Source organism: Drechmeria coniospora, chromosome 02, assembly GCF_001625195.1.
Source record: "Drechmeria coniospora strain ARSEF 6962 chromosome 02, whole genome shotgun sequence".
Lineage (NCBI taxonomy): Eukaryota > Fungi > Ascomycota > Sordariomycetes > Hypocreales > Ophiocordycipitaceae > Drechmeria > Drechmeria coniospora.
The window spans coordinates 7,112,200-7,125,313 of NC_054390.1; the positions used below are offsets into that span (position 1 = coordinate 7,112,200).

General features: G+C 53.6%; 3 protein-coding genes and 1 non-coding gene across 4 annotated transcripts; all 4 read left to right on the top strand.

The window, feature by feature from the left end:
• Positions 1-1,466: 1,466 nt before the first annotated feature.
• Positions 1,467-3,086, top strand: DCS_05069 (uncharacterized protein; the record flags this gene model as incomplete). The annotated part of the gene is made up of 4 exons (XM_040802375.1): positions 1,467-1,775; positions 1,895-2,104; positions 2,230-2,830; positions 2,914-3,086. 4 exons carry the CDS (start codon positions 1,467-1,469, stop codon positions 3,084-3,086), a joined length of 1,293 nt encoding a protein of 430 aa, XP_040657408.1.
• Positions 3,087-4,829: 1,743 nt separating this feature from the next.
• On the top strand, positions 4,830-4,945 carry DCS_r9. The gene has a single exon (XR_005881894.1). It is a non-coding gene; the product is annotated as a 5S ribosomal RNA (ribosomal RNA).
• A 3,442-nt stretch (positions 4,946-8,387) lies between these two features.
• On the top strand, positions 8,388-9,940 carry DCS_05070 (uncharacterized protein; the record flags this gene model as incomplete). Its single annotated transcript, XM_040802376.1, has 4 exons — positions 8,388-8,696; positions 8,801-9,013; positions 9,112-9,715; positions 9,768-9,940. The coding sequence occupies 4 exons, from the start codon at positions 8,388-8,390 to the stop codon at positions 9,938-9,940; spliced, it is 1,299 nt and encodes a 432-aa protein (XP_040657409.1).
• A 907-nt stretch (positions 9,941-10,847) lies between these two features.
• On the top strand, positions 10,848-13,064 carry DCS_05071 (glutaminyl-tRNA synthetase; the record flags this gene model as incomplete). The annotated part of the gene is made up of 5 exons (XM_040802377.1): positions 10,848-11,237; positions 11,312-11,319; positions 11,372-11,961; positions 12,087-12,916; positions 12,984-13,064. The coding sequence occupies 5 exons, from the start codon at positions 10,848-10,850 to the stop codon at positions 13,062-13,064; spliced, it is 1,899 nt and encodes a 632-aa protein (XP_040657410.1).
• Positions 13,065-13,114: the final 50 nt, after the last annotated feature.

Genomic DNA, 13,114 nt, shown 5'->3' on the forward strand with positions numbered 1-13,114 from the left:
CATGATCAAGGAGAGGTGAAGGAGCGGAAGCAGCCACAGGCTTCTGCGAATGTGCCGTGGGGCCCATGGGCGGCTGGCCAGGCGGCGAACTACCGATGGTGGCTTCGAGGCCGTCGTCCCATTGCGAACGAGTCGACGATGCACGTGTTCGCCGCTCGATCAAAGCGGAAGCGGCGGGTTCTGGCACTTTCTTGCAATTAAATGCCAGTAGCTCGTACCGTGTTAGTCCTAGGCATAGTGGGGTGGGAAAGGCTAAGTACTTAAGTAAGTAAACTGAATCGTCACTTGACAAAGTGACTGTAATTACGGAGTACGGATGGAGAACACAACAGTATACCTCTTGCGGACACGGACTGTAAAATGACAGTGACATGTGTCGTACGTGCGGAAGTGTTGATACTACTTATATTATTCCGTACTTGTACAGTAGTAGCGCCGGTAGGAGTGCATGTGCAGTATTGGTATCGTACCTTGCGTGAACGCACTGAGCAATGAAGTAATGCTAGTGATATTACCACAAGCGCTTGTCTCATCGGCCGATTTGAATGACAACGCAACGGATGCTGTACGATACGTATAATTCTCGTGCGAAATTCCCGTGCTCGTCCTCCGCGCCGCTTCACTTCTGCCAACCCCGCGGTCAATGCCAACCGCTCCTTGGCCTGCGAGCCGTGTCGGGGGGGGCATGCGTTCATGGTCGCAACGGCGTAGCGTGCAACGCTGGGGGCGGGGACGTTGGGCGAAAGTAAGTATTCGTATCCGTCATTCGCCTGCAGGCTACGGTGCAACTGCTGCACATCACGGCGACCATGTCGCTGGCATGTCTTGGAGCCATGCATGTCTCGTGCGAGATGCGATATTGTCTCGGCCCCTGCATCCTCGAGCCTGCGATGCAAGGCAGCGCGGCCGCCGACCGTTCGTCCGAGGCGTCAAGAACGAAAGGGAGAATGGGGATGACGCAAGCAGCGACGCGAGTTCGAGCTGCTAGTTAGCCGACCCTGCACTTGCGTAGCGCCGTCGGTCGCAACAAGGTCGACGGCTGCCGTCTGGGTGCTTTCTTGGTGCCTTTAATCGTCTCCCACGAGCAAGCCAGAGGCAAGCGACGGAGGATGGCTCCCTCCACCTGGGCCCCAGCAGCGGCTGGTGGCGCACCGGTTCGGAGGCTCGCAACATGCCATCGCCACGGCGCCAGGTGCCCAAGCAGGCGACGTCTTTCAACCGCAGTGGCCGTGCCCACCGAGGATGACGCTCGAGTTCCAGCCAGGGGAGGAGGCTAAAAAGAGAGGTGCTGGGCGTAGGGCCCAGTTATGGCGCGCATGGTGCGATGCTTGGGCCCGTGATGAAATAAATACAAATGCGGCACCGACGCCTACCTCCCTCCTCGTTTGTGCGTCCATCCGTGCGCTTGTCTGGTCTGCATGCGACTGACTGTGCAGGTGCGTTGGCAGGTGCACCTTACCATCATCATGTTGCGCAACGGGGTGTCCTCGCGCTTCGTTCTCGCCACCACCGCCGCCGCCCTGCTGGTGCTGCTCCTCTGCGGTCGCCACCTCAGCACATTCTACGGGCCGGCCATCCAGCGGCAGGGACACGATGAGAGCTCGACGCTGATTTCCCTATTGCGTATGCGTCTCCGTCTCGGTCCGGCCCGGACGAGCAGGACCATGTCCCCAGCCGGCTCCGACTGGTCGAAGCCATTGGACATGCCGAAAATCGTTGGCCTCGTCTTCTTCGGCCGCCGCCAAACCGTCTCCATCCTGGATTGCTATCTTAAGGTTTGGCAACCCGCTCCCTCCCCGATCGATCTTCCTCACTAATAGCCCCGCCCTCGCCGATATGCTGTCGCACCACATCCCCAAATGCCCTGCGTCCGGCCTGCTAACAATGACGGCAGCGCAACTTGGCCAAGAATGGCGGCTTGCTCGATAGCGTTATTTGGCTCAAACGCACTACCGACCCGACTGATCTTGCCTTGCTCGACAAGATACTCGAGAGCGAAGCCGACTACGCCGCCCAAGACGTCGACCTGGACAACGGCGGCTACGGAAGCGCGTACGCAAACGTCGAGGACGATATCATGTATATCAAGATTGACGACGACATTGTACGTCATCTGCTGCTCCTGTTCCTGCGTCTGCTCCCCCCCCCCCATCCACTTCGCCATCTTCCCCTTCTGCTCTTTTATTATGCTTTACTTATACCTCGCATTCTTACCAACCAGCTTGGTAGATTTTTATTGAGGATGCAGCAATTAGTTCTATCGTCCAAACCAAGCTCGCCTACCCCGATCACTTTCTCGTCTCGGCCAATGTTATTAACCATCCCCTCCTCAGCTGGGTTCATGCTAACCTTGGTGCCGTGAAGCCGTACCTACCGGAGTTGGACCGGGAGTACCTGGCGGGCGAGGATGGCAGCAGTATCGACTGGCGCCCCTCCCGTCTGCCAGCCTGGAATGGGACCTTTGGGCCCGAGGTTGCAACGAGCTGGAATTCGGCCCACCAGAGGAAGCACCGTTGGCTCCCAGTAACGACAGCGAGCGGCCATGCCGACGAGCTGCTCGACAAGACGCCCATTGCCCAGAATCAGTACGACCCCTTCGGACGTGGTATGTCCATGTGGCAAATGGGCGCACAGCAACACTATAGCCTGCAGGAGAATCTTGAGAAGAACGAGCTATGGCGGTACAAATTCCAGGTATGGGATTTTCAGTACCAGCGGGCAAGTATACAGTTTATTGCGATAATGGGCCGAGATATTAATGCAGTAAAACCTATTACCTGGGACGATGAAGGCTACTTTACTGTAGATATGACCAAGAAGCTCGGACGACGTGCGTTCTTATACCCTCCTCACCCTCCTCACTCATAAGACGGCTTTCCTCCGGAGGCGCTGACTGGTGCTGACACTCTTTAGACGCTGTCGCCGACGGCAGGGGCGTTGTCGCCCACTACAGCTACGCGAACCAAGTGGCCGAGGCCGACAACGGAGGCATGAAAACGACGGATGTTTTGGATAGGTATCGCTCCTACGCAAGGGAAAACATTTGCATGGGCCCGATGCTGTGGACACACGAGATGGAGAAGTAGCGAGCGTCGTGGATGCGCCATTGTATGCTTAATAAGGATGGTCACGGATGCTTCGGCGTCCCATTGTATAATTGTACGGAATGATAGACATATAGTAGTGTACATACACATCATCGTACTCTTCTCCTCAAGCAGCATCCCTATACTCCTTCCCGCCGAGCTCTCGCCTGTGCTGCAAAAGGCGAAACATATGCGCAGGCAATCGGTGAGGATGGTACTTCCTGGATGCCGGCCGACACAACGGGGTTTTCCATCTGCAATTCTGGCGAATACTTGAGGCACCTGCGTACTCCCTAATCTCGTTAAATGCGGCACATCTTGTGCTCGATAGGTCAAACCGGTTGGCTATGGAGTATATCGCATATAGCACCTACCAAGTCCACATTGACTGTGGCGCCCACTTTTTGTGGCTGGTTTGGTGCAACAGAGTATTATTGCGGTGTACCTCTAAGTAAGTAAGTACAGGCTTTACAACGTCAACGAGTGCTACTTGGACTTCGTACTTTGTTCTGTCCGGAGTTCCCGGAGTACTAAAAAATCAACAGTTGTAATACTTACGGAGTGCTTGTACGAAGTGCTTGTACGGAGTACGGAGTAAGTACAACTAATACTTAAGAACTTATGGAGGTCCAGGGGAAGCACCTGGTCGTTCGCGGCCAACGGCGGACCGATGCAAGGCGGCATGACCCCACCATCTCAGCCTGCTTGGCAATGCCCAATGGGGAAGGCGGTGTCCCGACGGTGCGCACCTTTGTCTGCACCTAATGTTCATTTGCTTTGGGGGGGGGGGGGGGGCTGAACTGACAGTGAGTAGTACTTCGTACTAGTAAGTTATGTCATGGCGGCAAAGAATATCCAAAATCGACAGCTGTTCCCGCGCTGCTTGTGACCTGACGCTGAATAGTGGACTCCGTGCGTACACGTACAAGAATGTCAATGAACGCTAGTGCACAAGCTTGTGCGCTCACCCGACCTTCCACGAACTCGCACGCACATACTTAAGTATGCATAAGTACTTACTGTACTGTACTTAATACGCCTACTTGTACGGAGTACATAAATATATTTGCTTACTGTATATATAAGTGTATGTACTCCTTACATAAGTATATTGTACGTCACACTTGGTGTGGGCAGACAGACGTGTGATGGCTTGAGAGGTATGTGTACATGCGGACAGAAAGGAGAAGCCGGAAGCGATTCACCTTGGTTTCTCCAGCGTTCTTGCCTGTGTGTGCATGCGCACAAATGTGTTGGGGGCTCGGCCGCGATGTATTGTGTGAGTAAGTACAAGTTCGACTCTCATGGCCGAGTTAATCTTCAATGAGCTGTGCATTTCACGCAGTAGGCAAAATTCAAGGCCAAGAAAAAGACATAAGTTGTACGTAGGCAGAGGCAGGCCGGGAATGGAGAATCGTCACTGGTCAGGTACGATGGAACGAAGGAGGGCAAAGCGGCATTTGTGGTGGCTTGCCCAGTAATGGCCAATTGATGGATCGCCGTGACCGGATAAAGGGGTGCGGGTTCTGGAAATACCGTACTTGGTAATACTTAGGAGTGTTCATGGAAGTTATGTGCTGTATACTAATAATTAATGATACATACAGTACTCCGTACATCGTAAGTAAGTATGTGTGCAGCCGCTGTTTGCGGCAAGTACAGTACTTGCTTACATGTGCTGTCGTTTGAATGATATTTTGACCGTTAACATTATAAGCTGCATTATTCCTTTCATGACCACATACGACCATAGGCAGTGGAAAATACTGGATCCCGTCTGCTCTCCGCACGTCAAGCCACTGACCGGCAGATTAGTAGTTGAGTCGGTGACGATCAGCGAACACCGGCTGTTGTATGTTTTTTTGGTCCCTTGTCTGACTCGACGTGCAATAGCAGTCGGTATAAGTAAGTACAGTAAGTAATTATTACTCGAGTGAGTACTTGCTCCGCACAGTACATGTACTTGTACTTACAGTACATATTCGATAATGCATGTTCAGCAGCCAGTATGGATCATATTTTTGGCCGTTTTTATAGTAATACTGAGTACTGTAATACAAGCTCGTACTTGTTTCATGGTCATAGTATTCAGTATGCAGGTATGTATGTCTTAAGGAGGAACCTACAGCATTGTAGTGGTCCGTACTTACGGAGTACCTGCTGTCGCCCCTTCCGTTCCGTACCAAGCAGTCCGTGGTGCGAAGGGTAAGTACACCGAATGACAACCTGCAGGCTGTCGCCGTAGGTACTGACGGGTTCGATAATGGGTGGTCTCCGTGCGGGGGACGATCTGCGCGACAACGGCGTATGAGCTGAAGCAGGATCAGTCAGGGTTCTCCCCTAAACGGACACCACTTGGCGTGGACGATGCGATGTCTCGTCCCATTATTCGCTTGTTCGAGCCGCCGCCGTCTGCTTTCTGCTCACATTTCTGCGCAGCGCCAACTAGAATGAGGGGGTTTTGCATGCATGCAACTTGGTGGCGGAAAGCGCGTGGGGGACAATGGACAAGATAGGGCTAGATGTGCATATCATGGGTATGGCCGTCGTCGTTGTCGGGAACGAAGCAACGTCACACGAGATGCAAGATGTCCGTACAAGTACGAGGCCTTGACCATCGTTCCTTTCATCAGACCTGCATCAGTAAGCACCTTGCGCCGACGCGAATGATGGGAGTAAGTAGTTGTGCAAGTAGATGCAGGCGGGTATTCCTTCAACCGGGTCGATCGGGTGTGGCACACCAGGTAAATATATTACCAGCCACAATGGTGGCCTAGCGGCCTTCGTCCCTTTGCGGATAGAGTCGGCGGTGCACGTGTTCGGGTCGATGACGGCAAAAGTTCGGGCGCATACAAGTACAGTATTACATGTAAGTACTTGGCGCTCCACAATATGACGCTAATACAGGCATCCTTTCGCCAATGCGCGTAGCGGACCAGTTGTGCTTGCTGTATCCGTACGGGGCACTGAGTGGCAAGTCTACTTACTTAAGTACAACTACGGAGTAATAATACATGCAATAATACATGTACGGAGTAAGTACACATAATTAGTGCAAGTTGTGCAAGTACAGTGCAGTGCACCTGATTATCCGTGGACAATTGAAGCAGTAACAATACTAAAAATACCAAGCAAGTAATACTTACTTACATGATCCAGCAGACCCGTCATTCGACTGGGCAAACTGCCTCACCGGACCGGGTAGAGAGGAGAAGGTGTTCATTGTGCGCGAAATCAATCTTGTCATTGATGTAAGGCCACTGTGTTCGTTCAGAAGAACGGGCCACGCCGCCGGCTTGAAAATGGAATCATCACCGCCTGAGGCCCGGAGCTGCGTTTTGGTATTTCTTTCGAAGTACCTAGGAGCCAGGCGCCGACCAGATTGGTGCAAGTACAGGTTTCGTTGCTGAAAGGATATTGGGCGGCTCGCAAAGCCGGCAGCACCTTGGCACCAACTGCGTACTACCTGATTTGGTTACTGCCCTTAAGTAAGTTAGTCGAAACATCGGTGGGTTGGCTACGGAGAATTAAGTACGTACTCCGTACTTACGGGTTAGATAACGCCAACGAGTAATAATACACCGCATTGTCCGGAGTACAACTAAGTACATGTAAGTACAACTACATGTAAGTACAACAAGTACACTTTTAGTTGTACTGTACTTACAACAATAAAGGTACTGTAGACAAGCACTTACAAGAACTCGTACTGCATGCAGTACATGTACATGTGCAGTGCACTTGTACTTAAGTACAGTACATGCATGACTCCGTGTGGTAAACCCCGTACTACTGTACTTACACCTACATGCATGTATAAGTACATGTCTACTCCGTATTGGTACATGCACGAGTAGTAATAATCAATCATTACTCCGTACTCCGTAATGAATTACTCTGCACCGGTGTCGTGTACTGTACTTACGTGTACAATCGTGACCATGTCGTCTGTCTGTCTTCGAGTCAGTCGCGCATGGCTCCTGTAGTTCGGAGCACAAGTGATACTTAATACCCCGTTCAGGTACAGCCAACTACGTTGTACACCTAGGCATGCAATTGCCTTGGCCCTGTATCCCTGACCTGGGCAATAACCCAGTGCCGACGTCGACCGAACGTTCGACTGACGCGGCGAAATGCAAGAGAGAATGGTCTGGGGGAGGGGGGAGGGGAGGGGAGATAAACGCAAACGGCGACACGAATTCAGTGAGCCGACCCTGCTCTTGCCCGGCGCACTTGGCTACAAGTACTTAAGTATTGTAGTATTATTTAAGTACTGTACTTTGTTGCCCCAACGGGCCTGTAACGGGGTCAAAGTCCGGGTAGTTAGTTACGTAACGGTATCCACTTCCATGCCTGTGCAAGCAGGCGCTGAGGACACCTGGTGGTAGGCAACAACAGCATGAAGAAGAACACCAATAGATTGATTCTGACCCATCTCACGATACTTGATTCGTTGTAGCCCTAGTCAGGGCGGATCCCCCTTACTATCTGTCGCATCATATTACTTCGTACTGTAAGTACGACTCGTCACCACAAGCAAGTCTCATGCTTCCTACTCGGGTAGCTCTTTTATTGTACTTACTCATCCTTGTACGTGGTCCATCGGCCCTGCCATCTAGCCGGATTAGGTGCGAGTACACCTTGGGCTAGGTGCAGAATCTACATGTCTGTAGCCTGATGCAAGCACAGAAAACCCTACTGGGAAAGTTATAGTTCACGTACTACAGTCTTTACTGTACTTGTTGTTTCATCCTTGCTCACACAAGGGTGGAAGGCAAGCGATGGGGCGATGGACCCCCCATCATTCCTCTAGTGCCGGCTGGTGGCGCTCAAGTTCAGAGACGGCCATATGCCACCATCACAGGCGCGTGGTGTCCAACCGCCTTCTGCATCGAACGAAAGTACAGTACGTTCGACGTGGGGCAAGCACTGACACAAGTACTTACTTACAGTACGGAGTACTGCACAGTAAGGGGCAACTATAATGCCACTATACTCAAGCTAGTATACTTGTAACTTGCTGGAGGGCCCTGCAGTGGTTTGTGGTAGCAAAACGAACTGTGCAGGTATGGTTGAAGTGGGGACCGCGAAGGCCTTTTTCCGCCTTGTTGACATGAAAAGATTGAGGAAATAGGCGAGATTGAATGAGAACAGATGGGGTCCCTAAGTACTTACTTACAGTACTTACGCCCTTCCCTAACCAAATACTATGCTTATAGTTATATTTCTTCTGCCTCTACCGTTCTGCTCGTCTGTGCGTTCGTCTGGATGCGAACGATTGACCGAAGCGCTTCGTTCACCATGATACGCAACTGGGTGTCCCCGAGGCTCCTTCCTGGCGCCGCTGCCGCCGTCGTGCTCCTGCTTCTCTACTATTTCGGCCATTCTTCCTTTGACCTTTTCGAATACGATCGCTCCCAGGGCCACGCCGAGAGCTCGGCACCGGTTTCCCATTCGAGTCTACATCTCGGGCATCGTCCGGCGCAGACGAGCAAGAAAGCATCGTCGGCCTTTTCCGACCGGCCGAAACCGCATGACTTACCGAAAGTGATGGGCCTTGTATTCTTCGGCCGCCGTCAAACTGTCTCGATCCTGGACTGCTACCTTAAGGTTTGCCCACCTAGACCCTCCCCGTTCCATAGTCCTTGCCTGCGACCCATCGCCGCACCGCATCCCCGACGGTTTCGCGTCCTGTCTGCTAACAGTAGTAACAGCGCAACTTGGTTAAGAACGGCGGCTGGCTCGATGGCGTTATTTGGCTCAAGCACACGGCCGACGCGACCGACCTTGCTTTCCTCGACAAGGTCGTCGAGAGCGAAGCCGACTATGTCGCGCAAGATGTCCAAAACCTGGACCAGGATGGCTACTCCAACGCATATGACGAAATCAAAGACGATATTTTGTATGTTAAGATAGACGACGACATTGTACGTTATTATCCCCTTCCCCCCCACCCCTGCTCCCTCCTCTTGCCTTCTTGCCGTCCCTGGTTTGCTACTCGTATACTTACCGACCTGCGTGGTAGATTTACATTGAGGATACGGCTATCGCGTCTATTGTTGAAACCAAGCATACACGGCCCGAGTTCTTCCTTGTCTCGGCCAATGTTGTAAACCATCCCCTCCTTAGCTGGGTTCATACAAACCTCGGCGCCGTCAGGCCATACCTGCCAGAGCTGGACCGGGAGTACCCGACGGCCGAGGATGGTAACGGTACCGATTGGCGCCCGTCCCACCTGCCAGCCTGGGGCGGGAACTTTAAGGATCCCAAGATCGAGAACAACTGGAATACTGCCCATCAGAAGAAGCACCGCTGGCTTCCGGTAACGTCGCCAAGCAGCGATGGCTCCGATCCGCTCGACAAGACGCCCATCAGCCAAATACAGTATGACCCCTGGGGGGTAAGCTGGTTCATGTGGCAGATTGGCGCGCAGCAGCACTACAGCCTGCACGAGCATCTCGAAAAGAACGAGCTGCAGCAGTATAGATTCCGGACCTGGGATTTTCAGTTTAAGCGGGCGAGCATACAGTTTATTGCTATGATGGGCCGAGATATTAATGCCGTAAAGCCCATCCAGGGGGTCGATGAACAATACTTTACTGTTGATATGCCCAAGAAGCTCGGAAGACGTAGGTCCTTTGCCACCCTCGTCTATGAGACCGCTCTGCTGACACTCTATAGACGCTGTTGCAGATGGCGGGGGCGTCGTCGCCCACTTCAGCTACGTGACCCAAGTCAACCCTGCCGAGAACGGCGGTATGAAATCGACGGATATTTTGGATAGGTACCGCTCCTACGCACAGGAAAACATTTGCACGGGTCCGATGCTGTGGACGCCCGAGGAAGGAGAGTAGCGTAGAAGGGTGCATTGGATATTGAGTATTGACACGGATCCCTCAGCGACTGCGTCAGCGACTGCGGCATGATTGGTTAGATCGGAACGATAGGCACATATGTGTACATGTACGGAGTACTCCGTACATTGATGATATTATCAAATTCCTCTCGCTGAATCGCAATCCTATTCTCTTTGACCATCGATATCCCGCTTGTGATGCAGAATACCCAACAGACGCGTAGGTGGTGGGCGAGAATAGGACTTCCTCGACTTCGACAGCCACCTCGATCGATAGGTGGGTGCTCGTCCGCAACAAAACTTGTAATATTATTACCCCGTAACCTACGTGTACACTACTTGAAAATACAGGCACCCCTTCGTTTCCAGCCTTCACCTAAGTAATTACAAGTAATACAGTAAGTACTTTACAGCGGCGGGCGGCCGCTGCAAGGCGGCATGGCCCCAACAGGCCCATTTGGCAAAGCCCAATGGGGAAGGCGGTGTCCACAGCTCGTGCATCTATTTACCCACTATTTTCTGCACTCAGTACTTACTTACTAGGTACTAACTTACTGTAAGTTCTTACTGTACTTACTGTACAGTACTGTACTTAAGTACGGAGTACTGCTTGTAATTACTTACAGTACGGAGTACGGAGAACTTAGGTACTCATTGCTGGCGGCGGTACCGAGCCAACCAGTATTATTAATAGTTGTTGTTCGGAAAGGACATCCAAAATCGACTGCCACTAATAAACATAATTACCCCGCGGTTTTTGACTCAAGTCACTCGACGCTGGATGAATTAATTATCCGACAACGGTTTCAGCACACCCTTCTGCTCCCCTTCCATCACGACTCCGTCCCACCTCGTCGTCGGCTCGAAACATCTGCAAATTCGATCAAGCCGTAACCTAATCCATAATGCCGGATCCAGTTGCTGACGTGACGGAAGCTACCGTCAAGCTCGTGCTGGACGAAGGCACAGGCGAAATGGTGACGCGGAACGAGCTGAAGAAACGACTGCAGAAGCGGGCGCGGAAAGCGGCACAGGCCGACGCTCGCGCGAAGCAAGCCGAGAATCCCCAGCCGAAGGGGGTTGCGTCGACGCCGAAAGCGAAGCGGGAAGAGGTCGTCGAGCTCGACCCCCAAGCCATGTTCAAGCAAGGCTTCCTCGCCGACGTCTTCAGGGACCGTCCCGTCAAGCCGGTCGTCACCCGCTTTCCACCGGAGCCGAACGGCTATCTGCACCTCGGGCACGCCAAGGCGATCGCCATCGACTTTGGCTTCGCGAAATACCACGGCGGCAGGACGGTACGCACGCGTCCACGCACGCCCGTCGTCCGATGCATCGACCGCTGGCTGACCTGACCTGACCTGCTTCCCAGATCTTGAGGTACCTTGACGGCTCGACTTTTCCGACGAACTAACTCCTGAATCGATTGCAGATTCGACGACACGAACCCGGACGAGGAAGAAGAGATCTACTTCGAATGGATCGTCAAGATCATCAAATGGCTCGGCTTCACACCCGATGAAATCACCCACTCGAGCGACAACTTCCAAAAGCTCTACGAGCTCGCCATAGAGCTCGTCAAGAAGGAGAAGGCCTACGTGTGCCACTGCGGCGAGGAGGAGATCAAGCTGCAGCGCGGCGGCAAGGACGGCAAGGAAGGACCGAGGTTCCGCTGCCAGCATGCCGACCAGGACGTTGCCACCAACTTGGCCAAGTTCAAGGACATGCACGACGGCAAGTACGAGCCCCGATCCGCCTTCCTGCGCATGAAGCAAGACATCACCAGCGGAAATCCTCAGATGTGGGACCTCGCCGCCTACAGGATACCGAAGCAGCAGAAGAGTCATGTGCGGGCGCCCGAGTGGAAGATGTTTCCCACCTACGACTTCACCCACTGCTTGTGCGACAGCTTCGAGGGAATCACTCACAGTCTCTGCACGACCGAATTCATCCTGTCGAGGGAGAGTTACGACTGGCTCAACAGGACACTCGGCGTGTACGAGCCGATGCAGCGAGAATTCGGTACGTCTGCCTCCCGATACGGCCACGCGCCTGCTTGGCCGGCGACCCTTGCAGGCAGTGGCGACAGCCGTCCGTGGTAGGAAGAGTGCACTCTTCGGCTGACGTCTTCCACCCCCTCCTCCCAGGCCGGCTGAACGTCAGCGGCACCATCATGAGCAAGCGGGCGCTCAAGAAGCTCGTCGAGGGGAAGATTGTCGCAGGCTGGGACGACCCTCGGCTGCATACCCTCATCGCCATCAAGCGAAGAGGCGTACCGCCCGGCGCCCTCCTCTCCTTCATCAACGAACTTGGCGTGACGACGGCGCGGACCATCATCTCCATCGCCCGCTTCGAGCAGTCTGTCCGCCGATACCTCGAGCACACGGTCCCCCGCATCATGCTCATCCTGGACCCGGTTCCCGTCACCATCGAGGATCACGTGGAGGAGATGGAGGTCGACACGCCCTACTCGACAAAGGACGCCAAGTTCGGCTCCCACAAGGTCAAGTTCACCAAGACGGTCTACATCGACCGCTCCGACTTCCGCGAGGAGGACAGCAAAGGATACTTCCGACTCGCGCCCGGCAAGGCCGTCGGACTCTTCCAAACGCCGTATCCCATCAAGGCTACGAGCTTCACCAAGGACGAAACGACGGGCCTCGTCACTGGCGTCAGTGCCGTCTTCGACAAGGAGGCCAAGCCCAAGACGTATATTACCTGGGTGCCGGAGGGTTCGGCCAAGGTGGAGGCTCGAATCTACAACCAGCTGTTCAAGTCGGACGATCCTTCGGCCGTCGAAGGCGGCTTCCTGAACGACGTCAACCCAAACAGCTTGGTCGTCCACAAAGACGCCTTGATCGAGGCCGGATTCTCTGAGATCCAGGCTAGGGCACCCTGGCCGGCCACGGCCGGCGAAGCGAGCGGGACGAGCGGACCAGAAAGCGTGCGCTTCCAGGCGATGCGCGTTGGCTATTTCGTGAGTGGCGGCGTTGCTGCATCACCGCCTGCGCGTGCAAGTGGAGCCGCAACTGACACCGCCGCAGGCCGTCGATTCCGATTCCACCGCCGACAAGATTGTCCTCAATCGCATCGTCTCTCTGAAGGAGGATTCGGGCAAGAAATAATATAAAGAAGCTCCGTCGGAGATTGGGACGAAAGCGCATGGGAGACTGAT